Source organism: Loxodonta africana, chromosome 9, assembly GCF_030014295.1.
Source record: "Loxodonta africana isolate mLoxAfr1 chromosome 9, mLoxAfr1.hap2, whole genome shotgun sequence".
NCBI classification, from domain to species: domain Eukaryota; kingdom Metazoa; phylum Chordata; class Mammalia; order Proboscidea; family Elephantidae; genus Loxodonta; species Loxodonta africana.
Genome location: NC_087350.1, coordinates 23,429,096 through 23,457,021, shown reverse-complemented (window position 1 = coordinate 23,457,021; position 27,926 = coordinate 23,429,096). Strand labels below are relative to the sequence as shown.

Here is a 27,926-nt window from a genome sequence, read left to right as displayed (position 1 = left end):
GCTGATGGTACAATCTGGAAAAGAATAAGGGTGATGGTTGAACAGTTGTTGTTAGGTGCCGTCGAGTCTGTTCCGACCCATAGCGACCCTACGCACAACAGAACGAAAAGCACTAGCCAGTGAAAACCTTATGAATAGCAGCGGTTGAACAGTATGATGAACATAATTAATGTCCCTTAACTGTGTATGTAAACAACAACAACATAGGGTCGCTATGAGTTGGAATCGACTCGACAGCCCTGGGTTTTTTAGTGTATATGTAAAGACTGTTAAAATGTCAAATGTTTTGGTACGTATATATTTACCATAATTATAAATAATAAAAAAAACAGAGAAACTGGGGAAAAAAGTAAATCAAAATGCTAACAGTGGTCATCTCTGGGGGATGAGTCAAAGAGTAACCTTTCCTCTCTCCAGTTCTTATCATTTTCTAATTCAGTGGAATTTGGAACGAGAAAAAAAATACTAAGCATACTTTTTAAAAAGAAGTATGTCATTTTAATTTTTAAATCCAACCTATGCCAAAAATATGGGTTCAAGTAATCATTACTCTCTTTTAAAAAAACAAAAGATTTGTTAAATATTAGTGTGCTTTATCTACATGGAAGTAGCCCTGGTGGCGAAGTTGTTAAAGTGCTCTGCTGCTAACCGAAAGGTCAGCGGTCCAAACCCACCAGATACTCCGTGGGAGAAAGATGTGGCAGGCTGGTTCTGCAAAGATTACAACCTTGGAAACCCCATGGGGCAGTTCTACTCTGTCTTATGGGTAGCTAGGAGTCAGAATCAACTTGGTGCTAGTGGGTTTGGGTTGGTTTTATCTACGTGGAGGCATGAATCTTATAATGGACTTTTCTCCTTCTAAATGAGGCTAAGAGATGTTTAATGAAGCTTTCTTCATTTTATATTGCATTTCCTTTTAAAAAGATCGGTAATGGCATACAAGAAAGATAACCATAAAGGTACTGTACAAAATAACAATATAGATATTTTCACTGAATAATTTTAAAGGAGTCTAATACTTCCTTCTTCTGAAAATGATAAACAGTACATAAATACCCATTAATGCTGGCTACATTCAATCACATACTACTGCGTCCACAGGCTGGGCTAAAGTTGGCAAACAATTTACAAAACGTTTATGATTTGCTTAAAAAATAAGTTGCATAAGACTAGGCAAATAAGTAAGTAAAACAGAATCAACATTCTCAACGTATTTAAAAAAAGAAGTGCTTCCGAGTATATCTGAAATACTCATTACCTGGCCCATATCTGATATTTTTCAGAATCATAAAGCCTTCAGACTACCTAGTACAGGGATCAGCAGACCTTTTCTGCATAGTGCCAGATAATAAATATTTTAGGCTCTGTAGGTCATATGATATCTGTCGCTACTACTCCATCCCACCAAGGTAGCACACACACAGCCGCAGACAATACATAAACAAATGGGCACACCTGTGTTCCAATAAAACTCTGTCTATGAATACTGAAATATGAATTTCATATAATTTTCATGAGTCAAAAACATTAAAAAAAATTTTTTTTTTTAATTTTCTTCAACCACTTAAGAATATAAAAACCATTCTTAGCTTGTGGGCTGAACATAGATAGGCAGTTGGCCAGATTTGGCAGGCAAGCCAGATTTTCCCAACCGGGATCAACGTGAATGACTATCAAACTTTTTTTCTCATGACCTACAAGAAATACAATTTAAAAATCATGACCCAACACACACACTCACACACACAACTAAAACAAAAGTTTTACAAAACAATACTTAGTTGTAATACATGTGACGTACTGTTTTGGTTACTAATGAGTGAGCATCCATCCACGGTTTGAAAAACACTGTTCTAATTAAATTCTCTGCTGTTAGTTGGGAAAACAGGTTTCTAGAGAAAAATGATTTGCTCAAACACACACAAAGAGTTAGTGGGAGAGCTAACGCTAGAATCTAAGCGTTCTGACTTGCCTTTCAGAGCATTTCCTGCCCAACCAAGATGTCCCACCACACCACACCGCCTGATCACTGTCTTCAAGTCAAATCTAACTGTCCAACGACTCCTGCTGTATGCATTTCTTCTTCCAGCCTCAAATTAACGTTACTTGAAGGAACAAACAATTCTGAACAATTTTCTACCCATTATTCAAAAGTGGTGGGTGAAAAGGGAGAAAGGAGGCTTTCAGACACGGTATCTTTGAGCACTGGAACTACATTGCTCATCAAAGCTTCCACATCAACACCTGACAAATATTTGCAGACAAAGTATATAAAATAAGCAATATCCTTCTAATATCAATGTACTATTGTCTATTATATAAGTTGTAAATATTTTAAATATATTCTTTGCAGTTGCTATACCCGTAGTGGTTAAGCGCTACGGCTGCTAACCAAAGGCAGTTCAAATCCAACAGGCGCTCCTTGGAAACTCTATGGGGCAGTCCTACTCTGTCCTATAGGGTCGCTATGAGTCAGAATCGACTCGACGGCACTGGGGTTTATGCCTAAAGTAATTAAGATCATTGAGAAAGTCCTATAAATCTAAATAATATTAACGCAGCCATACTGTTTCACTGAAATATGGTTCTATTCCTATCTCAGGTCAAGTCTCTGATATCCCTGGCAATTATGACAAATATGATAGAGAAACGGAAATTATGACAAATGTGATAAACGCCCTTTGCAACATAGCATATATAGTTTTCCAGGAGATTATACAAATCATTTAAACTGAGTAATAGTTACCATCACAGAAAACATATGATGCACACTAGCTGACGTAAGTTTTAGATTGCTTCATAATTTATGACTTATTTCTCCTGCAACAAATCGGAAGGCAAAAGAACACATTCCTCAGGGTCATGAAAATCAGAGAGGACATCTGCCTACAGGGAAAGGAACCTTAGAAACACGTGGAGAGACATGGATCACTTGATTTTCAAAGATATTTTGGAGCCCAGCCCTCATTTTCTCATTACAAATTTTCCGGGAACAAACATAGGTACCAGACTTTTAAAATACTGGGTTTCCTGTGATTTAGTTCCCTTGAGCTCCGTCTCCTTTGTACTTTTATCTGCATACCAACACACATATAGCAATTCTCATTTACCTTTTGATCTTCAATCATGCTGTTACCTCACAGTATCAAAATAAAAAAGCTTTGGTTTGTACAGTAGACAAATTCAGTGGTACATTACATTGTGTACATACACAGCAATAAAAAAAAAAGGAGTCTATTACTTCAGAAAAAAGTCCTACATGTGTCCTAATACACTGAAGGGGACAGACTCTAGCAATTCCAAGGGTCAATGGTTCAGGGACGAGATGAAAGAACTCATCATAAATACTGAGAGAGGAAAGGGTGGCCGAAGAGCCACAGTAATCCCCAGCCTGTATAAACTCCTCCCCATCAGGATAGGCCCAGGAGAGAGAGGAAGTGGGGCTTGGGACTATGGGTGAAACAATATTCTCTAAAAGACCAAGTCTGCCAAGGCCAAAGCCAACATCAGAAATCACTGCTCAAGGAGGACAGAGGTCACACACCTGAGGGTGGTGGCTCCACACCTGCAGGACAGATGTTTAAGGTTCCACAGAGGTACTACAGCTATTTCAGGTCATTAGACATTTATCTGCAATGCAGCTACACTTCATTATACATTAGTTTTCTTTACTTATTAATGTCTGTAAAGGTATCAACTACACAGATTTAGCTCTGGTTACCAAATATTGATCAGAGGCTCTGACTGGCAGGAATGTATGTGTCTAATTAAAACAAATAAGAGTCTAGGTTGAGGAAAACTTTCATGATACGAGATCTACTAGAAAAAATAAGAATCCTTTGTGATAAAAGCTATGGTTGGGAATCAGAGGCTTATACAATCGTTATTCCACAATCTTCCTTCCTTCCGATCTTACCTCAGAGTTAAGGTAAGTTACTACCTTAACTCAGACATTACAGGCTAGTAAGAGAAAAAAACTTTCAGATAAAGGCGTTTTAACAAGGAAACTTGCTTTGAGGGTTGAAAGCACTTAAAAGTTCAGGAAGTGCTTTCCATAGTCAAGATGACATCTTTGACTTTCAAGAGGCAGAGAACCTAAGAGGTGATGCTGAAAGGAGAAAAATCAAGCTGCTGGCTGACTGACCCACTCCAGGTTCGTTAGTCCAGGTCCTTTAAAAAGCAGATGCCATGACACAATCAGACGTGCAAAAAATGTACTGAGGGAAATGCAAGAAAAGAACAAAGGGGAAACGGAACAATTGTAGGTGAGAAAGGCCATCAGCAGAGAAGCAGGTGTGTCACCTGGGAAAGGAGAGAATACTCAGTGGGAAGAGCCTCAGGCTGCAGCAGAGCAGTGCTGGTAAAGTCTCAGCCAGGCCGATGGATGGGGAGCCTCAGAGCAAAGACTGCCTGCTAATAGGTCCGGGCATTGCTCAGGGATGGCTCAGCTCCAGTACTGTCACCATGCTCAGTCACTGGCAGCCCAGAGAGGGCGTGGCCTCAGAATAAATGCTGATAGAGCCCAAAGGTATGGCAGCTGAAGGCTGTCAGCCACTATAACCCTCCCAGCAGGTTCCCTCTTGAAGGCAGATCTGAGCGGCTCATTCCCATGGCTACCACAGTCCACCCCTTGAGCTGCACACATCCACTTCTTTACCCACATCTGAAGAGCAGCTCCTGCACAGTTCCTGTGGATCTCTCGTAAGGGGAAACTTAGAAAAGCAACATTAGCAGGACAAACTTCATCCCCATTGCTGCCAATTGTTCTCAGGGCTGCAACTCACCATTTCCATCCTTCACCTATCACCTCCTACAGTTCTTGGCAGCTGATTTAGTTAAGTGACTCAAACCCTCATTCCTGATTGGTAGTGGCCCTGGTAGTCACAACATTCTCAAATCAAGAGTGGTTGCAACCTGTCCATTCACAGTTTAAACTGGGCAAGGGAGTACCAAAAGGCAAATAAGTGGATCACCTGAGTTCCACACACATTCATTCCCACCTGTTCCCATTGTGTAAAAGCAACCCTACCTTCTCTACCTGTGCCAAGACAGTAAAACCTCTACTTGCCTGCTATTTCCTTAAATGGGATACTTTCTGAGGTAACTGTAGCCCCATGGGGAGCAGGACTTCTGACCCTGCAGAGCCTACAGGTACAAGGATGGGAAGCACAAAGTCCCCCCATGGGACACTGGGAGTGACTGTAAGTAGGGCCCTTCTTGCTCCACTCTTCTGGTATTTTTCCTATCAGGATACAGTCTTGCAGGAGTTTCAATATTAAGGCATATGCTGCATCCTAAAAGATGGTAACCAATCCTTGCAGAGTATTTCCTCTGAGTTGGAGCTTCATCTGTGCCTTTTGAAGGCCACTCTAGCACTCCATGAGGCCAGCTGCCTCTGGGTGGTGCTTGATGTGACACAACCAGAGGCTGCCACGTACAGGCCCACACCGTAAATCTTCCTCAGGAAAGTTAAGTCCCCTGCTCTGATGCTATGTTGTGTGGGATCCCATACCTGTGGATCAAGGGGATGACTAGAAGCGTAAAAGACACACTAAGTTGCCAAGTAAAAACAATGACTTATACTAGATGCTATGCTAAAGAAAAAAACGATATACAGTTCTTGCCTTAAGAAGAGTCGAACACCTACACCACTGTACTCCTTTATCATTATATACTACACTGATACCAAGAATATACAAATGGTTTTTATACTGATACCAACACAAAAACTGAACTATAATCATTGAAAATAGTCCAGCCACACCAAAAGGTATTTGTATGTCAAATTACAATTCACCACTTGGCAATACTTACTGGTACTTATAATCTCTAATATTACTTGGCAATATTTAACAACCTGAATTACTGTTTTATGAATCCCAAATTATTTTTACAATACATACTTCCAATTTCAAACTTTACAACAAAATGGATCCCTGGTGGCATAGTGATGAAGAGCTCGGCTGCTAACCAAAAGGTCGGCAGTTCAAATCTACCAGCCGCTCCTTGGAAACCCTATGGGGCAGTTCTACTCTGTCCTATAGGGTTGCTATAAGTCAGAACTGATTCGATGACAACGGGTTTTTGGCTTTAGAACAATACTGTTCATATTGCTTCAGTTAGAGCCTCTTTTTAAATCATATACCTAAACCAAATCAAATGGTAAGAAAATTAATAAATAAATGGTAACATTTATCCAGAGATTATTAAACAATCTGTTTTTATATTTTGAAATTCAGTCTAAATAAAAAACTTCTAAATTACCCAATGGTCAGCTTTAGTATACTGGCTTCTTTTGAATAAGTACTGATCTTAGAAAATGAACAAAGTAAATGCACAAAGACAATTTTCAAAGCAATGCAAAACTTCCAAGGCTGAGTAAAAAAATTACAATAACTTTAATTTGGAGTAATTTTCTTCTTATATACCAAAGTAATTTTTTTTAAGTATGCTTTATATTTTGACAATGGTCTTACATAGAAGGGAGAAGAAATTTGGAACTCACCTCTGTACACCATAAGGCCTTTCTAAAATAGGCTCTTTGAATGGAGGTGGAATGTGACCAAAATAATCAGGATAAGCCACCTCTGAGTATTCTGGGACAGACTTCGTATTTTTCACAACCTCAACATACAGATCTGAGTCATGGAGTGTTGGTCCATCAGGTACATCGACTGATGCCTGTTCTACTGATGAATTAGACTCAGTATCTTCATCATCTTCAGTTTCGACTCCAGTGCAGCAAAGCTTCCCTAGCTGAACTGTTCTTCCCTCAAACAGAACATTTCCACAAGCAGCCACGTGTGGACAAGCTTTAGTGCATGAAAGGACAGTAAGAGGAAGATTGCAGTCCTTCTTCATTCCTGCAGTAAAACCCGGGGATGTTTGAGAAGGAATATTCTGCAATGTAATTCGGTCCAAGGCCTTTACAATATCATTATTTACACCATGGACTGGTGAAATAGTTCTATTCTGATCACCTAGCTGATGCTGTAACGTTCTGTCATTATCTTTAGTCTCTTCTTTTGCTAGATCCACAAAGGGAGCCTTATCATCTTCATCTCCTTCAAAAGATACATTCTCTTGCATTACAACACCTTTCCTTAAATCACCTGAATTCCCAGATGGTTCCTCTCCTGCTGTAGGAACAACAATAGGACCACGTGCTTTTCCTTCAAATACAAAAGGCTTTGGTTCTTTGGAGATTAAATCACAGTCCTTTGAAAATTAAAAAAAAAAAAAAAAAAAAGTTTAATTTTTTTATCTGTAAATATTTAAATGTATTAACAAACCTAAGATCATAAAGTCCTCAAATTCACAAAGAATCACACGGGGTCCCAAATAGGCAAAACAATCTTGAATAAATTTAAAAAAGGAGGAAAACTCACAGGTCCTGATTTCAAAAGATATGCTAAAGCTATACTAATCAAAACAGCATGGTGCTGACATCTGGATAGACATACAGACCAGTGCAATAGAACTGAAAATCTAAAACCTATACATCTATGGCCAAGTGATTTTTACAAGGAAGCCAAATCCATTCAATGCAGAAAGAAAAGTCTCTTCAACAAATGGTGCTGAGACAACTAAATCTCCACATGCAAAAAAAAAAGGTGAGCCCATATTCACACCATATACAAAAATTCAAAATCGATCAGTGACCTAAATATAAGAGCTAAAACTGTAATATTCTTAGAAGAAAACATAAGGGTGAAGTTTCAAGACATTCTTTTAGGCAATCGATTCTTAGATATGACGCCAAAAGCACAAGCAACAAGAGAAAAAAAACAGCAAACTGTATATCATCAAAACTAAAAACTTCAGTGCACAAAGGGACATTATCAAGAAAATGAAAAGACAACCTACAGAATGGGAGAAAATATTAAGCTGGAAATTAATGGGTGTCAATCTTATGAGGATAATGCAAAATAAATAAAACCAAAAAAAGAAAGCAGGAAAAAAATCAAGACATGGAATTTTAAGTATATTATTTAGAGATGTGAGGATTAACTTCAAAAGCATGTTAAAAATGATTGCATGAAACAGCAGTGGGAGAGGCTTTGCTATTTGTCCTGATTAAACTATGTTTGTGCACACATTGCTTTGGTAAAAATATAAAATCAAATTAAAAGAAAAAACAAAACATAAAAGCTCATATGGTAAATGTCTTCATGCTACCACAGAAGTATTAACAGAGAGCTGTAAAAAGGTACAATTTTGATACTTCCAATATTCTGCCATGGAGAAACGAAAAATGAAACTATACATAATTGTCACTAAGAATAAATAATCACAGCTTTAAAAGTATCTTAAGAAAAGCAACCAGCCAACATAATACTTAATGGAGAAAGACTGGGCACTTTCCCTTAAAATCGGAAAGAAGACAAGGTTGCTCACTCTCACCACTTCTCTTTAATATTGTATTAGAAGTCCCAGCCAGAACAATAAGACAAGAAAAAGAAATAAAAGGTATCCGGATTGGAAAAGAAGAACTAAAGTTATCTCTATTCACAGAGGGTATGTTCCTATATAAAGAAAATCCCAAAAAGTCCACAAAAAACTTGTAGAGCTAATAGAGGAATTTAGCAAAGTTGCAGGGTACAAGGTCAACAAACAAAAATTAGTTGAGTTTATTTGCACCAGCAATGAGAAATCTGAAAGGGAAATTAGGGAAACAATTCCAACAGCATCTAAGAGAATAAAATAGGAATAAATCTAACCAGGGACGTGAAGGATTTATACAATGAAAACGGTAAAATACTGTTAAAAGGCATTCAAGAAGATTTAAATAAATGGAAAGATGTTCCATGTTCATGGATTGGAAGACTTAAGATTGTTAAGGTGTCAATACCACCCAAAGCAATCTATAGATTCAGTGTAATCCCAAACAAAACTCCAACAGCATTCTTTACAGAAATAGAAATGCCAGTCCTCAACTTTATATGGAATAGCAACAGGTCCAATAGTTAAAACAATGTTGAAAGAGAAGAACAAAGTAGGAAGGCTTACACTACCTGATTAAAACATACTGTATACCTACAATAATAAAAACTGCCTGGTATTGGTATAACGATAGACACATAAAACCAATGGAATAGAATTGAGGGTCCAAAAATAAACCTACAACCGATTTTTGACAAGGGTGCTACATTTATTCGATGAGGAAAGAAGAGTCTCTTCAATAAATAGTGCTGGGAAAACTGGATTTCCACATGCAGAAAAATGAAACAGGAACCATGCCTCACGCCATACACAAATTCAAAACGCATTACAGACCTAAATGTGCAAACTGTGTTGTTGTTCTTAGATGCCATCGAGTTGGTTCCGACTTATAGCAACCATACGTACAACACAATGTGCAAACTAAAACTGCAAAATTCTTAGAAAAACAAGCAAGGGCAATGCTGTTGGGCTTAGATTTCAATAATGGATTATCTAAAACAATAAAAGCACAAAGAGCAAAAGACAAAACAAATGAGATCTCATAAAAATTAAAAACTTTTGTTCATTAAAAGACTTTACCAAAAAAGTAAAAAAGACAAGCTACCAACTAGGAGAATATCTTCAGAAACCATATACCTGACAAGAATCTAACAATCAAAATATATATAAAACTTCGACAACTTAACAAGAAAAAGATAAATACCCCAACAATAAAATGGGCGAAGGACTTGAATAGACATTTCATCAAAAAGGATGTTTAAATGGCCACCAAACAGATGAAAAGTTGCTCAGCATTATTAGCCATCAGAGAAATGCAAGTCAAAACCTTGGTGAGATACCATTTCACCCTGACTAGGATGAAAAAAGGATGGCTAAGATAAAAAAACAGAAAATAACGCATGTTGGAGAGGATATGGGGAAACTGGAACACTTATCCATTGCCGGTAGAAAACAGTATGGTGGTTCCTCAAAAAACTACAATTAGAACTACTATATGACCTAGCAATTTCAATCCTAGGGACATACTTAAAAGACTTGAAAGCAGAGACTCAGAAAAGAGACTTGTACACCACTGTTCATTACAGCAATACTCACAACAGCCAAAGGGTGGAAACAACCTAAATGCCCATCAACAGAGGAATGGATAAACAAAATGTGATACAAACATACAATGGAATACTACTCAGTCAATAGAAGAAATGAAGTCTCGATACATGCTACAGTATGGATGAAGTTTGAAGACATTATCCTGAGCAAAATAAGCCAATCACAAAAGGAAAAACAACTGTATGACTTCACTTTTATAAAAAGACAAGAAAAGGCAAATGTACAGAAACCAAAGTTTATTGGTGGTTACCTAGGGGTAGCAGGGAGGGGGGGAAAGGGGGTTAGCAGTGAAGGAAAAATCACATTGATTAAGGGTAGGGTTGCACGGACAATTACTGTAATTGCTGTCAATAGGTTGTACACCTGTAAAAACTGACTGGCAAAGTTGTGTGATAGTCACATTTACAACAACAACAAAAATAAAAAAGAATAGCTGCTGAAGCTGCTTATGTACAACCAAACACCTCGTGGGAGTTAGTTCCTTGGTTTGGAGGTTTAGGATCATGGTTCCATGGGACACCCCAGTTAATTGGCCTAATAACCTGTTTAGTACTTCTAGTCTACCTCCTAGTTCATTGCATAGTGCCTGAGGTGTTAAAAGTTTGCAAGCAGGCCACCCAAGGCACGACAATTGGTCTCTAAATACCTGGAGCAACAGAGGAAGAAGGAGAGTCAGGAATAGCAGGAGGATATGGAATCTGTGGCTAATTGCCTCCATGAACAACCACCTCCTTTGCCGTGAGACCAGAAGAACTAGATGGTGCCTAACTACCATTACCGAACATTTTGATAAAAGATTCCACAGAAGAATCCTGACCAAAAAATGCAGAACAGAATTTCAATTTCTCATAGACTCTAGACTTTCTGGAGCCATGGAAGTAGATGCACCCCTGAAACTATTGCCCTGAGATTATCTTTAAATCTTAAACCAAAAATATGCCCTGATGTCTTCTTAAAACCAAACAATAGTTTAGCTTAACTGATAAAAAAAAAAGGTCTGCATTATGCTCTTTTAACAACTATCTATATGGGTCAAACTGACAACAGCAACTCAAAAGATTAGATAGGAACCTTAGTGGGTAGTATGTTTATGTTAATGAGGGAGAAACAACTCGGAAAAGGAAGGCGAGAATGGTTGCATGACTCAAAGAACGTAATTAACGTCACTAAACTGTACACGTAGAAAACTATTCAATTGATGTATATTTTGCTGCATATATTCTCAACAATAACAACAAAATAAATTTTAGGAGGAAAAAAAACAGGGTAAGAGTTCCTCAAAAAATTTGCTGATAATTTCATATGTCACCTTCCAATGAAAGTCATTTTGCCTCCATGTGAACACTGAACACACGTCTGGAAACAAAATGGGTGGTGTTTGGGTTCAAACACACACATCAAGTCATTTTAAGTGTCTATAGGTGATTTTTTTATAGGTGATGTTGAGAATGGCATGCAATTCCAAGTTGTAAGTGATTACCAAAATTAATTTCACTTATGTTTGCTATCTCATGACCTATCAAGAAATTGGTAAGTAAAAAAATTTCAAACTCTTAACTAGAACCAACCCATTTTTTCAAATCCTTGAAAGCGCATCACTTAAATATGCAGTATACACACTTTTTTTTATACACACATTTCATAAAATAGACACTGAAGTATTTGAACAGCGCACTATTCTAGAACTTATAACTGAGAAGCACAGTCAAGTGCCCACACAACTATTTGAGAAATAAATCTTCCAGTAAAAGATAATGTGCTATTTCCCATAACATGGAGAGTTCTGGCCTTGACACCATTTACAAAATCATTCTGCCCTGTTCCCATATCAAAACTACAATTTGTAATCACGTTATGTATTTATCATACAGACATAAATAGAAAAGAAAATACATCTATTTCTTCACACAATCATCAATTCTCTCCCACAATATTTTTCTGCTATGATTTAGCAGTATTTGTCATCTCTGGGGATTTTATTTTCAAGGGGTCCTTAGCTAAGCACAAAGGTATTAAAAGAAAAGTCAGCTATCTGAATGGAAAAAACGTACCCTGTAGCCTTTCTCAATTGCTCCTCCCTGCTTTCCTTCCTTTTGACAAATACCCTCTCCTTCATTCCTGCCCTCCCTCTACTACCTCCCAATGAACTTCAAATCTAATGGGGAGCACCAAAACATGGCAGGAGGAGAGCTGGGGGTCTTGTTGCTGCTTCTCCCACTGCATCCAATAACTGAAAAACTGGAACTATGAAATGTAAACATTACTCGGCAAATATTTCTTTTTTTTTTTTTTCTCATATCTAACCTGGTATTAAAATTTTTTTCTTTAAGCAACCAGATTTAAGTATATGGAAACGAGGGGGAGAGAAGACTTTTGCAGCAAGGGCTAAATCAATCTTGGAGATTATCTAGTTCAAATTTGTATTTTACAGTTTAAGATCCTCGGCAGTTTCAGGAACTTACCCAAATACCCAGCACACGTCAGCAGCAGAGTGAAAATAAGAAAGCAGATGTACTATATGCCATCAATTCAATCAACTTAATCATTATTTGCTGTGTAATCCAGGATGAATAACTATATTCTAGTAAATGAGGGTGTTATGGTCTGAATTGTGTCCCCCAAAAATGTGTGTCAATTTGGCTAGGCCATGATTCCCAGTATTATATGGCAGTCCTCCATTTTGTGATCTGATGTAATTATCTTACATGTTATAAATCCTAACCTTTGTGAAGTTAATGGGACAGGATTAAAGGTAGCTATGTTAAATAAGGCAGGACATAATCTACAGGATTAGGCTGTATCTTGAGTCAATCTCTTTTGAGATATAAAATAAAGAAGCAAGCAGAGATAGGAAGGACCTCCTACCACCAAGCAAGAAGAGCCAGGAGTGGAGTGTGTCCTTTTGGACCTGGGTTCCCTGTACTGAGAAACACCTAGACACAGGGGAAGATTAATGTCAAGACCTTCCCCCAGAGCCAACAGAGAGAAAGCCTTCCCCTGGAGCTGGCACCCTGAATTCAGACTTCTAGCCTCCTAAACTGTGAGAAAGTAAATGTGTTTGTTAAAGCCATCCACTTCTGGTATTTCTGTCATACCAGCAATAGATAACTAAGACAGAGGGTAACATATGTTAATAAGTCACTTGCCCTGTAAACCAACTTAGATTTAAAGATTTCAATTTCTCCTCCTTCCTTGCTTGGGGAGAAAAACTTAATATGCACAAACTCTATTTTTAATTCAGCACTTTGTTAGCTCTCACCTCCATCTTAATTGAACAAAACTGATACAAAGAAGACTCTAACATATGCTTTCAAAATGTCATTTTAAAATATATGAGTAAAAAGCTATGTCAATTGAAGGTGATGAACCAAAGATAGAAAAAATTAAACAGCTAATCCAACCCCTGTCATTTTACAGATAAGCTATCTGCAGTTCTGAATGTTTAAACATTTGCCCAAGGTCACTCAGAAAAGCAAAACTCTTTTTCCTTCTTAGGAATGAAAGCAGCGATTACAGGCCTAAGAGAGAAAAAAATCTCTTTAGTAAAATCAGTAAGATGCTGAATTTTCTATGTTTATACCTGAAAATCATCAACAAGCTCAGGGAAAAGATGTTCATACATTTTTAGTTCTTCTAGGGCTCGTCCTAGTTCTTGCTGGGGTTTTAGTTTGTTAATATCTGTTTCAATATCTTCATTCTGAAATAAGACAAACAGTATGTCATCACTGAAGAAAACCATAAAAATTACAGAATACATTTTTAGATTTAATATCTTCCAAATTGTTAATTACACATAATTAGAATCACAGAGTAATTACTGAACGAAAGTTTTATTTAATTTTACCTTACATTCAAATTCGTTTACTATTTTGGGGTTGTTGTTAATTTTTGTTCCGTTTTTGCCAGATATTCTAATACAAGATAGTATTTGGGCTCCTCAAGATGGAAAGACCACATGTATGTCCATACAGTATCTCAAATCACACTGGTATGTTACTATCATGTATGCTTTCAACACTGTTACTCTTTCAAACTGCATATGTGCAATTCATTCATGATATGAGGTTAGAAACAGAAACATACAGATATAGTTCTGTGATGCTCTCTAATGAGAAAACCTTTACGTCATTAGCAGCTCACAAAGCTTTTAGAAACTATGACTATAAGTCATCAAAAAGTTATTTAGAAAATTTCTAACTTTAGGAACTGATAAGTAATTTGATAAGCAACTGTTTAGTCTCTCAAAAAGCAGTATTAGTGATGTTGTACACAACCTCTTAATCTCTAAAAGACACAACATTAGGCGAATGTCTATCCTTGAAAATGTAACACACTAAACATGACATCACTTGGCCCTATCATATAAGAACAAGGCTACAAAACTGTATATAAGCAGTGAGTTTTAGCTCATTCCTTTGAGAGAAGAGGCAAGAGATCGCTCTCTAGATTCTGACACTCTCCGAAGAAGAGACCCTGCTAGAAACTAAGACTGAGACTTTGCCCACTGCTGCCAACCTCAGACCCTGGCTACAAGGGACCTCCACCAAGTTCAAACTGTGGTCAAGCCTTCCTCCAGAAGGTAAAAGCCTAAAGTCTAAAGATTAGGACTCTAGCCATTGAACTCATGTTGTAATTGTTCAATTCTGATTCTCCAGTGCTTCATATGTATGTCTTGGGGTCTTACCTATGTACCCTGCAATAAACTGAAAGAGTTTATGTATGACAAATGTAAATTTCTATTGACTTCTAAATTTCTAAAACTAAAAACCCTCCAGGACACCACAGTGTCAAGACCAAGGCTAAAGTATGTTCCCCCCACTCTCCTTGTCATCATTCTGCTCATATTAAAGAGCATTAAAACTTAACTACACTGAAAAACATACGTAGTGGTTGTGGTGATAACCAAAAGAGCTAACAGTCATTTAAAACTTGGAATGTATAAAGCAGTATGCTAAGCATTTTACATAAATCATCTAATTTAATCTGCATAAGAACCCTATAAAGTAGACAGTATCTTTAATCCCATTTAATTGAAGAGGAAACCCAGACAAAGAAAGGTTAAGTTGCTTGCCCCAAATTACACAGCCTGCAAAGAAAAGAGCCAGAAAGCAAAATTAGTCAGGGTGATTCACGGCATACATTTTTAGCCAATACGACGTACTACCTCATTATGGACTAATGATTATCAAGCACTCTTATACCCTATGGTCAATAAATTTCACTTAACAAGCCCAATGTCACCATTCATTCTGGTTTTCGGGCAGTAGGGGTAATGAGTAGAGCAAAAGACAAAAGTTACTCCCATACCCCTTTTTAGGAAAGAAGAGAGTGAACTTAAAGGAACTTAAAGGAAAAATATGTCCTCAGAGAAGCAGAATATTTGGTCTGTACGCTATATTCAAGGAGGAGCTCTGGTGGAACAGTGGTTAAAGTGCTCAGCTGCTAATCAAATGGTCAGCAGTTCAAACCCACCAGCCACTCCACAGAAGAAAGACGTGGCAGTCTGCTTCCGTGAAGATTTACAGCCTTGGAAACCCTATGGGACAGTTCTACTCCATCTTACACGGTCATTAGGAGTTGGTATCAACTCTATGGCAATGGGTTTGGTTTTTGGGTATTGTTACGGATTAAACTGTGTCCCCCAAAAATACGTGTATCAATTTGGCCAGGGCATGATTCCCAGTATTGTGTGATTGTCCACCATTTTGTCATCTGATGTGATTTTCCCATTGGTTGTAAATTCTATCTCTGTGATGTTAATAAGATGAGATTAGTGGCAGTTATGTTAATGAGATAGGACTCAATCTACAAGATTGGATTGTGTCTTGGGCCAGTCTCTTTTAAGATATGGGGAAGGGATGAGAGCAGAGAGACACAGGGACCTCATACCACAAAGAAAACAGCTCCAGGAGCAGAGCGTTTACTTTGGACCCAGGGTTCCTGCATGTAGAAGCTCCTAGGCCAGAAGATTGATTATGAAGATCTTCCCTCAGGGTTGACAGAGAGAGAAGGCCTTCCCCTGGAGCTGGAGCCCTGAATTCAGACTTCTAGCCTACTGGACTGTGAGAGAACGAATTTCTCTTTGTTGAAGCCATCCACTTGTGGTATTTCTGTTATAGCAGCACTAGATGAGTAAGACAGGTATGCTGTTCAGAGAAGATCTGATGCACAGCACAATGAAAGGACAAGTGCTGGTTTATCTACTACACAAGCTCTTTTCTAGGACCCTCGATAACTCTGGCCTCACACCAGTAAAAACTCATCATGACCTGCACTGACGGCTAAAGAGAGATAGTAACACCACTTATTAATTTTTAATTAGTACTAAAATAAATTTAAAAATAGACAATAACTTCCAAAATAATTTACAAAGGTATTCTTTTTTTCTAAACACACTAGTTCAATATTCAATATTGTTTTGTGAAAACACAGCCTATGTAATGTCTCTCTACTTTTTTTTTTTTAAGGCTCTACCTGTAAAACAGTTACAATGAGGAAAGGAAACTGCAATACTTTGAGAACTCGGTGAGAGGAAATTCTGTGTTTTGGTTTGGAGAAAAGCAAAGTTGGAGAGCTACTGGCAGACTCAAAGTAACTTCCTACCACTTCTTAAAGCTCTTCAAAAGTTACGCAGAGGGAAAAATGTACTGAAGCTTATATACAGAGAATTCTTGGCTAACTGGGATGAGCCTTCTAGAGCCTTCACGTTTCTATAAATGCTCCAGACTCTGGAATCAGTAGGATATAAAATAAAAAGTCTCTAAATATAAGTGCAAACCCTGGTGGCATAGTAGTTAAGTGCTACAGCTGCTAACCAAAGTGTTGGCAGTTCAAATCCGCCAGGCGCTCCTTGGAAACTCTGTGGGGCAGTTCACACAAATAACTGTCATACCCACTACAATGAAGCAGTTTACCTAATACATCAAAGTGATGCAATTCAGATAAAAAGAAGAATTAAGGACTTCCATATGTAACAGCCGATGAGAGTAAGCAGACAGCAGGGAGGAAGAAACAGAAGACAATACAGCTCAGCAGGCTCAAAGGGCCAACAATCCTATAGAGCTACAGAAACATTTTCATTACTGCCAAGTGTGATCATTAGGGCAAAATCGTCAGGTAAACAAATTAGCCAAGCTGGACCACACAAAATAAAAAAAATTTTTTAGTGCAATACAGTAGTAAAGACAGTGAATATTCACACCAGACTATTTTATTCTGAATTCTCGCTCTACCACCTATAAACTAGATTCATAACCACCTGTGCCTCAGTCTTCTCATCTATCAAGCAGAGATTATAAGATCCCATAGCTTACAGGATAGCTATGAGGATTAAACGGTGAATACGTGCAAAGTGCTTGGACTAGCACAGGGTAAGTGTTCAAGAAACACCAACTATTGTTTTTGCCTTATTTCTATTATAACTACTGAGCTCAGGGAGAAAAAGTAGGGAAAACATGAACAATAACTGATATTTCAGTGAACAATTCAAGCCAACGACTGCATTTTTCAAAGATGTCAATGTCATAAAAGACAAAAAAAGCTGTGAAAATGTTCCAGATTAAAGGAGACTAAAGAGACAAGATAATTGCATGCAACACCTAATGCTAGATCCTATGCTAGAAAGGGGAAAAAAATCTAATAAAAGATATTATTAGATCAACTCACAAAATTGGAATATGGTGGCAGATTAGATAAAAGTGTTATATTGGTGTATATTTATGAAGTTGATAACTACTGTTATGGATTGAATTGCATCCCCCAAAAATAAGTGTTGTACATCCCAACCTCTATGCCTGTGGTTATAATCCCATTTGGGAATGGGTTGTCCTTGTTATATTAAAAAAGCAGGATTAGCGTAAGGTGTATCTTGAATCGATCTCTTGAGAGATTAAACAAATAAGCAGAAGAGAGATGGTGTAAGGTAGATGCCACGCAACAGGGCAATCTCCAAGAAACCAAGAAGGAGAAGTTGAAGAGACAAGCTGACAGAGAGAGAAAGACTTCCCCTAGAGCTACCACTCTGAATATGGACTTCCAGCCTTTTAAACTGTAAGAAAATAAATATCTGTTTGTTAAAGCCATCCACTTGTGGTATTTGTTATGGCAGCACTAGATAAATAACACAACTATACTGCGGTTATATCAGGGACCATCACTATTCTTCAAAAATACACACTGACATATTTAGGGGTACAGGGACAGGATATACGGTATATGTAACTTACCCTCAAAAGGTTAAAAAAAAAAAAAAAGTATGTATTCCTCACACACTTACAACAATTTCTAAACAGCGAAATCAGAGCCATTGTTGTAATTCCTACTGAGTTTTATTTCCCCACTAACCTCTGTCTTTACATCTATAGTCATCAAAATAATATTTTAATGAGATTTCTGAGACATGAAGAATAAAATATACTTAACAATTTTTTTAAAAGAAATGGAAGTATAAAGCACATATCAGAAAGTTTTCTATCAAGAAAACAGTATTGTAAAGTTATAGATTTTAAGTATTAATCTAGGAAATTTTATTATCCCAACACACACACAAAGAAACGAAAACATAGATGTAAATATAACAACTATTATCTAAGTAATACTTTACATATATAGGATTAAAATTCTCCTAACTTGGATCCTACCAGTTCTTTAACCTATATCATTTCAGAACCACAAACATATAGTTTTTAACAGTCACGCCATTCCTGGGAGGGCAGAACTCACTTATCCTAGCTTTCATTGCCCTGACCATCAGTGCTTACACTGTTTTTCTCCTTTCTAGCTTCTTCTTTCTAGCTTCCGGAGGCCAGGACACAGATCATCACCCGGTCCAGATTGGCTCATTTGTGTACTTGACAATTCTGCCAAAGCTTGCCCAAATGATCACATTAGACAGTAATGAAAATGTTTCTGCATCTCCTACTGAGAAGTCTCCTTTCAGTATCTTAGACTCTATTGCCAGAGGGAGTCAAATATTTAGTGTACTCTAATTTTGATGTAGTACTCCAAGACAAAAAGGCCCAAACAGATAATAAAATTATTCTCCCTCACCTAAAAACAAACAAACAAAAAAAAAAAACAGCAATAACCTCAGTAGCTGACGAATGAAGGAGACTGGCAACCATTTTTCTAGATGCTAAATTAGTCAAAAAAAAAAAAAAAATTTTTTTTTTTACCCCACTATACCACTGAATAAAAAAAGAAAAAAAATTTTTTTTTTTTTTTAATTTACTACTGAATAAAGCAAAATATACCACAGTATCCAGCTTCCTCGGGAGAGAGATGTGGCAGTCTGTTTCTGTAGAGATTTACACCCTTGGAAACCCTACAGGGTCACTATGAGTTGGAATCAACTAGACAGTAGTGGGATCCAGCTTCCAGAGGTGCAATAAAATTCTGAAAACTTACCTGCCTCTTTCGCCTGACAGCTCATGTAACATAACATAATGTAATCTGTTCCCAATTCAACAAATAATATCCCTGTCCATTTCCTTGTCCAGTTAACTGAAACCTAAGAATCATAACATAAACACTAGTTCTAACACAAAGTTATCAGTTATAGACCATTTTCCTACTACTTTTGTATCCCCCAAACATTGCTGGGAAGGTAATACATTTTGGAATAAGTTGCCATAATACATTCTCAAACCACTTTCCTTGAAATACTTTCAAAATCTAAATCAGGAAATCTTCCTGGTCAGAGAAAGAGAAAATAAGTTATTTTCAGGTCCTTTCCAGGCTAGTGATTTCAAAGCAATATCATTTGCCCATCAATATCTTATCGTTGTCAGTTATGTGCCGCCAAGTTGATTTCAAATCATATCGCCCCTAAAGGACAGGGTAGAACTGCCCCCATACGGTTGGTTTCCTAGGCTGTAATCTAAGAGAGTAGATTGCCATGTCTTTTCCCCGGCAGCTGGTGGGTCTGAACCACAGACCTTTCAGTCAGCAGCTGCGCACCTGGAGCATTGCACCACCAGGGCTCCTTTTAGCTTATTGTAGTCATCTGCAATAAAAAGATGTGGACAAAACAAATAGTAAATCTGGTGGCACAACAGTTAGCACTCGGCTGCTGAGACAGTGGTGGTTCAAACCCATTCAGCAGCTCGATGGGAGAAAAGGCCTGGCGATCTGCTCCCACAAAGATTACAGCCTAGAAAACCCTATGGGGCAGTGCTACTCTACCATACAGGGTCGCTATGAGTTGGAATTGACTGGATGGCATATAACTACAAAAACAAAAAGCTGTATCTATTTACCCAATCTTTCTTTTACAGCTGTAGAATATAATTTATCCCGTTGATTAATAATAGAAATGTATACTAACCTTAAAATTTTGATCTAGGTCATCTTCATTTTCAGTTTCATTTTCAGCTTCTAAATCAATATCATCGTTGTCATCACTTTCATCTACTACGTCATCCACTGTGATACAAAATGAGCTATAAGTAGGCCAGAGGTAAACATTCTACAACATGCACATCCAAAGGTAGAACGTTGTGTGTGTGTGTGTATTTTTTTTTCCCAATCACCAAAAAAAAAAAAGTACATGAGATTTCTTATGAAAAATGCCTGTAAGGCTATCCCAGGTGCTGAAAAACCTATGAGATAATATGTGAGAGTGAAAGTGATTTAAATTTTGGAAATCAATGGAGTTTTACTACTGTTCTCAGTTTTTAAAAAAATTAATAATATCAATGGAAAACTACTCAGCCATGAAGAGAAATGAAGTCCTGATCCATGTTACAACATGGGTGAACTCTGAAAACCTTATGGGGTAAAGACAATAGCTGTCTGGACCAATACAGTAATAACAGAAACAGTATAAAAAGAACGGACCAATACAGTAATAACAGAAACAATATACGTTAGAGAAAAAGTCAGGAAGTAGAATGTAAAAGGACACAGAATGAACATGAAGGAGACAGAAAAGAAGCGCAGAAGAGTATTTTGAGGCTTCTCGAAGAAGTAAATGAGCATTTTTAAACAAAATAGAGGATTTTTTTAAACTCTTTGATTTCTACTTTCCAATTTAACTTACAACAAAGATTAACTGTCCCCCTAGAATCTGTTCTACTCTCCTTCCATCCAGAAATAGAAGCCCTGGGTTTTAGCTAGAAGTTATAGATTCCAGCCTTCACTGCAGCTGTGACAGCCACAGAACCAATTTTTGGCGAAGAGAATGTAAGGCAAAGTTACATGTGCAAATTCTCGGTTGCTTTCTTTAGAAAGAAAATTGTCCTCTCCGATTCCTTTCATTCCCATTTCCCACAGGCATATGAGGAAAAATATGATGAAAAACAAAACAAAAAGATCCTGTTTCCTTTGATGATGCTAGTGGAAGAGAAGCTTACTGCTCAGTACCACCTGCCTACCCTCTGGACCGGTAAGGGAGAAAAAAACTTCTATCCTGAGGCACTGTAGCGAAGTGGTTAAGGGAATAAGTTGTCTCAGAATGCCTGGCTTCAAACCCCCACTTTTTTTTTTTTTTTTTTTTTTTTGAGCAAGTTATATAAGTTCTTTGTGTCTCAGTTTCTTCATCTATAAAATCAAGCTACTTATAGTGTGCTTGTAAGCATTAAATGAGTTAATATATGTAAAATGCCAGGCAAAGAGTATATATTATAAAAATGTTATTACTGTTTTGAGTCACTGTGCTACTGGATCTCTTTGTAACAGCAGCTTGATCTATCCTAACTAATACAGTTACCAAATTGCCTCACATGCTGTTTGGAAACAGTGTGGGCAGCAAAAATGAGGTGCTCATATTGTATATGGTAACCTGGATTACCAATAAATGCCCTAACAGCAGTTAGTCATGGAGAAATAAGGGGAGAGCTAGCATCTGGAAAGAGAGAAAGGGAAGTAAGAACGGGACTGAATTTAGAAAATTCTATTGCAAACAAGAAAGATGGCTGCCTGGACAGGAGGAGAAAAAAATGCAGTTCAGCAACAAAGACAAAGTTCTTTTTGAATTTTTGGTCAAATCTTTCAGATACTTTTCTTTATAGTGGCATTTTCCTTTGGATTTATATGCCACACGGTTTGGAGTATCTGAGACCTTCTTTTCCATTTCAATGATCTATTCTTGTACCATAACCAATTCTGAATTATTCTCACAGCTTAATCATACTAGTAAACCAGGGAATAAAAATCAATTCTTGTTATTAGGTCTCAAAATGTCCATGGTTCGTTTATTTATGATTCATTTAAATATTGGGAAAATATGTCTGCCAACATGAAATCAGTTAATTATACTACACATATATGATGCAACCATTAAAGGAATGAGCCAGCACTTTCTATAACGATATGGAAAGTACAGTCCCAAAGGGTACTTTGCTGTTATGTTTTTTAATTGGCTTTTACTAAAACATACACACATCTACATGGGAATGCTACTGAATTTTATTTATCTTGTAACTAGTACTTTTTTGAACTTTTATTTTATCTAAGTCATGTTTCACAATTGATTCTCTTAGATTTTCTAGGTAGACAGTAATATCCTCCATAGATATTGATATATGCACCCCACTCTTTTAATGGTTAAGACCTTACCCTTTCCTGTTTCACTAACGTGGCTGCAGCTTCCAAAACCATGTTAAATAATAATGGTTAAGAGAAGCATTCTCTAACATTTATTTGTGATGTTAGCTATTGATTCAGGCTAGATAATACTCAGCTTGTTCAGGAAATGCATCCACGCTACCCCTAGTTTCCTTAAGAGATTTTATGTGGAACTGATAATTATTTTTATGAAATCTCTTTATGGCATTTACTGAGATTTGCTTCCTTTAACCTACTGATTATAGATTTTACTAATTAAAGTCTTAACATTACACTGAACTTACTTTCTTAAAAATAATCCTTACTTGGTCTAGGTGTCCCTATTCTTGAAAAATACTGCTTAATTCAATTTGTTAATATTTTATTTGGGATTTTTATATTTATTTTTGAGAGACATTGCTCTATAGGTGGTTTCAGTATTCTTACCAGGCTTTGTTTTCAGCATCATACTAACTTCTAAAACTTTTTTTTTTTTTTCCTATGCTCTGGAAAATAAAGCACGGGAAAATTTCCAGAAAGTTGGGAGAACTAATCTATAAAGTCACCAGCATTTAGCATCTTCACTGGAGACAACCTGACTGCATATTCAATTTCAGGTTTTCTAATGTTTAGGTCCATTTTAGTTATTTTTATTTTTCTAAAATATTTTCCATTTCCATCATATTTTCAAACGTATTTGCAGGAGGTGTCTTTACCATCCATTTAGATTGGTTTAACCATCTCTATTTAATTTGCCCAGAACTTAGAGGTATACGAAAATCACCCATAAACATTGTATTTCTCCAATTTCTCCTTGTTATTCAAACAATTATAGCTTTCTCTATCTATACTGGTTAGCACACGTGTTATGACCTAGTCTGTATAAGATAATCTTAGCTCTCCTGTTTTAAACTTGTTTTGTCCTGTACTTACTTTATAAGGAGACCCTGGTGGCGTAGAGGTTAAGTGCTATGGCTGCTAACCAAAAGGCCAGCAGTTCATAGCTACTAGGTGCTCCCTGGAAACTCTGCGGGGCAGTTACTCTGCCCTATATGGTCACTATGAGTCGGAACCAACTTGACAGCAACAGGTTTGGGTTTTCTGTTTTGTTTTGTTTTGTCTTTTGGTGGGGTTTTTTTTGGTATATTTTGTAAGATAGTAATACTTTCTTTCCCTCCACTTCTGAGCTAGGAAAAACAGATGTACATTTGCCAGTCCTTAAGCTTTCTATCTCTCTGGTTTAGGAGTTTCCAGTATTTATTAGCTAGTTGGATTTTGTTTTTTAATCCAAACTGACGGTCTCTTTCTTTTAATATTTTATCCATTTGGACATCTTATTACCGAACTGCTCTGCATGATGTTCCTGCTTTGTATTTAAGACACTTTTAGGCTTTTGTGCATTTTTGTACTTGTTTTACTTTGTATTTACTCGCCTTGCTTTTATACAGCAGTGATGGACCACTTCAGGAATTTTTTCCAAGGGGAAAAAAAAAAAAGACATGTAGTTTATATAGAATTCCAAAGTGTTCACAGCCTCTGAAGCCCATCCAAAGGAGCTCTGTTCCAAATGTTACTTTTATATTTGAAAACACGTATTTGGACCCCACTTCCTATAATTATCATTTTAGAAATGCAAAAATAGTGTAACATTGGGAAATCTTTCAAAATAAATTTTAGTTTATTTGTGTGAAAGACCTAGTTTATTATAATTGTATTCAATGTATCTCTAGCCAAAAATTATTTTATATTTGTCATAATATTACAGAAATTATTTAGTATTATATATTTAACAGGTTTTAATATTGAGTACAATCATTCTTCATGTCTTATGCATTCTTGACATCTTTAATTCATCATTTGACTGGCTGTAGTTAATAGGTGATGTAATTACTTCAGGAAGGTCACCTGGATAACATTCTTATGCATCTTCACATAACCTAAAAATATATTTGTCACCTTTACATATGGATAATAACTTATATGAGTCCAGAAATGTTGAATCAGAATTCGTTTCCTTAAAATCTGTATAGATGCTGCTTCACTGTCTTTTGGCATTCAATATTGCAGAGAATAAGTCTTGAGGCTAGCTCAGCTCATTCATTCAACAAACATGTGGTATACAGTCTAATGGATGCTGGAGACAAATATAAAGAACAAAAACAACCATCCTTTCCTCATGGAGCTTACAGTCTCACTGAGGAAGATAAAAAAAATAATAGATATTGTGATAAATGTTACAGAGGCTAATATGTGAGAAAATGACATACAGCAGAATGACAGTATTTTCTGTGTGCCCACACCGTTGCTGTTAGTATCATCCTCACAACTTAATCATGAAGGCTGGCTGGTCAATATAAACCTGTGTAGCTAATTCAGTGGTTCATCAGTCTGAGAAGAGGCAGAAAGGAGCCAACAGGAAAAAGGCACCCCTCTTAGCATTTTCTCCCAGGTTTGGTGAATTCACCAAACTACAGGTCAGCTTTCTATAGCCATCCGATTACTCTGAACACCAGAAAGAACACCAGTGCATGTATCCTACCTCCTTCCTGGTGTTACTACCTGCCACATCATAGCGAAGGCTTACCAACTCCCTACCAATTAGAACCACCACTGAAACACCCATAATCCTAGGCTAAGATACAGAACACAAAGGCATTCCAACTGCTCCCCGACTGCCCCTCCAAATTAGCTGCTAGAGGCACCTCAATTGTAGCCAGAGACATTACATTTCTTGGAAGGGCGGGCTGACACTCTTTACTCTATTTATATCTCCACACATACCACAAAATCATCTATGTTTGTTCTATGAAGATGCTCCTCTTACCTAGTTTCTGATTTGGTACAGATTCTCCTATTTTTAAAATCTGTTGGTAATTTCAAATGGAATGGGAAGAAAGAATTAAATCATTGCTTTCATTTATCTATCTTAATCATAAGACTAAGACTTAGACTTTTAAATATCTCTTAAAGCAGATTTCTCAATAATTCATTTTTATATTTTGTGTCAACTAAACTTGTACTTTAATAATTAAATATTTTCAAAATAAAATCATAAGAGTATAGCCTATGATATATACCACCAACAAATTTATATCAAGGATAATAAAACTAATAATTATCTGAAAATTATTTTAAATCACTTCTTTCAAATAATTACTTTCATATATAAAAGACCTTCCTTTTTTTTTTTTTTTTCCAGAAAAGTGATCAAATGACGAGAAAATACTGGACAAGTTCCATTAATAGTCTAGACTATTTTCTCTTTTCCATTTTGCTAGATCAAATCAAGCAAATTCTACTTTTTCACACATTAAGAAGTTTAAACTTTTACTTCTTTTTACTACATATCTATAGGATTGCACAGAAAAATGCCCAACAGCCTACCCCCGATAATTTCATATTTTCATTCAGGTAAATCATATGCAAGTTTCTTTTAAGCATAAGCCATAATATTTTTGGTGATTAGGGGTTTTTTAACTTAAGAAATTAAAATTCATTAAAAAGTTACAAATGTGAACCCAAATAAAATTCCCTAAACATTTAATGTTTATATTCTTATACTGTGAAAATTTATATAAACTATCAGAGCACGGCACTGGGTTCCTGTGTGATACTACTTCGGCTTTTCCACAACTCACATTTACATATATGTACCACATCCCAAACTACTACCATTGCTAGGCCTCAATTTATTATGCTGAAAGAAATATTAACTAAAATAAAATGTGAAGATTTCTTATGTTCTTTAAAGCCTTTTTTCACTGAGGAGCTGAACACAGGTGAAAGAGTCAATACAGTCACTAATTTTAAGAGCCAACCACAGGCAGCAGTAACCACACAGTCCTACCTTCAGGCGGTAAGCTGTAGAGCTGGGCCACAGGTCCGGTCACAGGAATCACCGGCAACTGGAAATTGAAGGAACTTTTAATGGTTGGGAGCGGCAGGCGGTTTTTAGGAAAACACTTCCTCATTATCAGACTGGAGGTGTTGACAAGAGGATCAAGGGTCCTGACTGCCAAGCATTCCTGATTTTAAAGGAAAGAAAAATGAACCTCATGTTGAAAACATAGTACTCTTTCCTGAAATAGTTTTACTAAGTAGAAATCGGTACCATCTTTGGTGTTAAAAGTCACCAAGAGTACTAAGTAATATCTATGAATGACCTGGGGAGACTTTTAGCAAGTCGGTGGCATAAAGATAAAACAGAAATTTTAAGGAAAGAAGAGAAAAAAAACGATTAAGTAAGAAATTAAAAGTGAAAGAAATAAAAAGGAACAGAGATGATGTGTATTTGGCTGAGTCAGAACTGTAACAGTTATCTCGTAAGTTGGCTGTTCAAATTATAAAAGAACACTACTATTTTAAGTCTTAAAAGACTGGTTTCTATCCTGAAATCTAATCTTTAGAAGGGCTAAGATGAATTGTGGATTTGAAACTATGTCACATTACAATATTAATATTATTAACAATCGGCATTTAAATGATACTTTAACATGCTACAAAATTTTCAATATATATTTTCACATCTGACCCTTCACAACAGAGAAAGAAATTAAGGGTCAGAAATGGTAAGAGCCATAGACAAGGTCCTCTCGCAAAGGTTCTAAACCCAGAATTTCTGGCTCCAAATACCCTGGCTCCTTCCCATATATTAAGTATCCAAACCTGACTATACTAGGAATAATAAAAAGAGGTACAGATGATTGACTAGAAGAGAAAAAAATTAGGGTAAACATGAAACATATGCTCAGACATCTTAACAGGCTGTCCTGAAGAAAAAGATATCTGTCATATGTAATGTAAAGAGAACACAAACAAGGAAAATGACTGGAATTCTCAAAAAAAGATTCCTTTCTAATAATTATAGCCTTCTGATGCAACAAAAGGGTTGTATCAGGACATCCCCATTCCCCATGCTGACGGTCTTCTACAGATGTTAAAAAGCTCTTGATAAAGATACTGCCAAGAGTGTTTATACTTAAGATGGCTGGCAAAACTAGGATCATCAACTCCAGGTTTCACTTTTCTACTTTCTCTATCCCAAAAGGTTCTATCCAGCAGAAGACATGCAGAACACTCACTGACGACAGAACTGCTTTACCAGCGGTAAACCCATTGCCGTTGAGTTGATTCCGACTCATAGCGAACCTACAGGACAGAGTAGAACTGCCCTGTAGAGCTTCCAAGAAGTCGCTGGTGGATTCGAACCGCTAACCTTTTGGTCAGCAGCTGAGCTCTCAATCACTACGCCCCCACCCTCCATTGGTAAAGAGTCCATAAACACTTTCTGAGGGAACACCCAAAACTGAGTACAGCCAACTGTACATTCCTAG

The 27,926-nt window shown here is 36.9% G+C and overlaps 1 protein-coding gene across 12 annotated transcripts in view; it reads right to left on the bottom strand.

Annotated features, from left to right (window-relative positions):
• AGTPBP1 (ATP/GTP binding carboxypeptidase 1) overlaps positions 1-27,926 on the bottom strand; it is a 195,495-nt gene that overhangs the window by 96,673 nt on the left and 70,896 nt on the right. For 10 of the 12 annotated variants that reach the window (XM_023544716.2, XM_023544714.2, XM_010587484.3 and 7 more), the window contains 4 exons: positions 26,441-26,618; positions 20,375-20,472; positions 13,631-13,747; positions 6,506-7,218 (listed from right to left, as the gene is read on the bottom strand). In XM_023544716.2, coding sequence (XP_023400484.1) covers positions 6,506-7,218; positions 13,631-13,747; positions 20,375-20,472; positions 26,441-26,618 — 1,106 coding nt within the window. The remainder of the gene's footprint in view (positions 1-6,505; positions 7,219-13,630; positions 13,748-20,374; positions 20,473-26,440; positions 26,619-27,926) is intronic. The other 2 variants (XM_064291168.1, XM_064291174.1) reach the window with 1 other exon arrangement.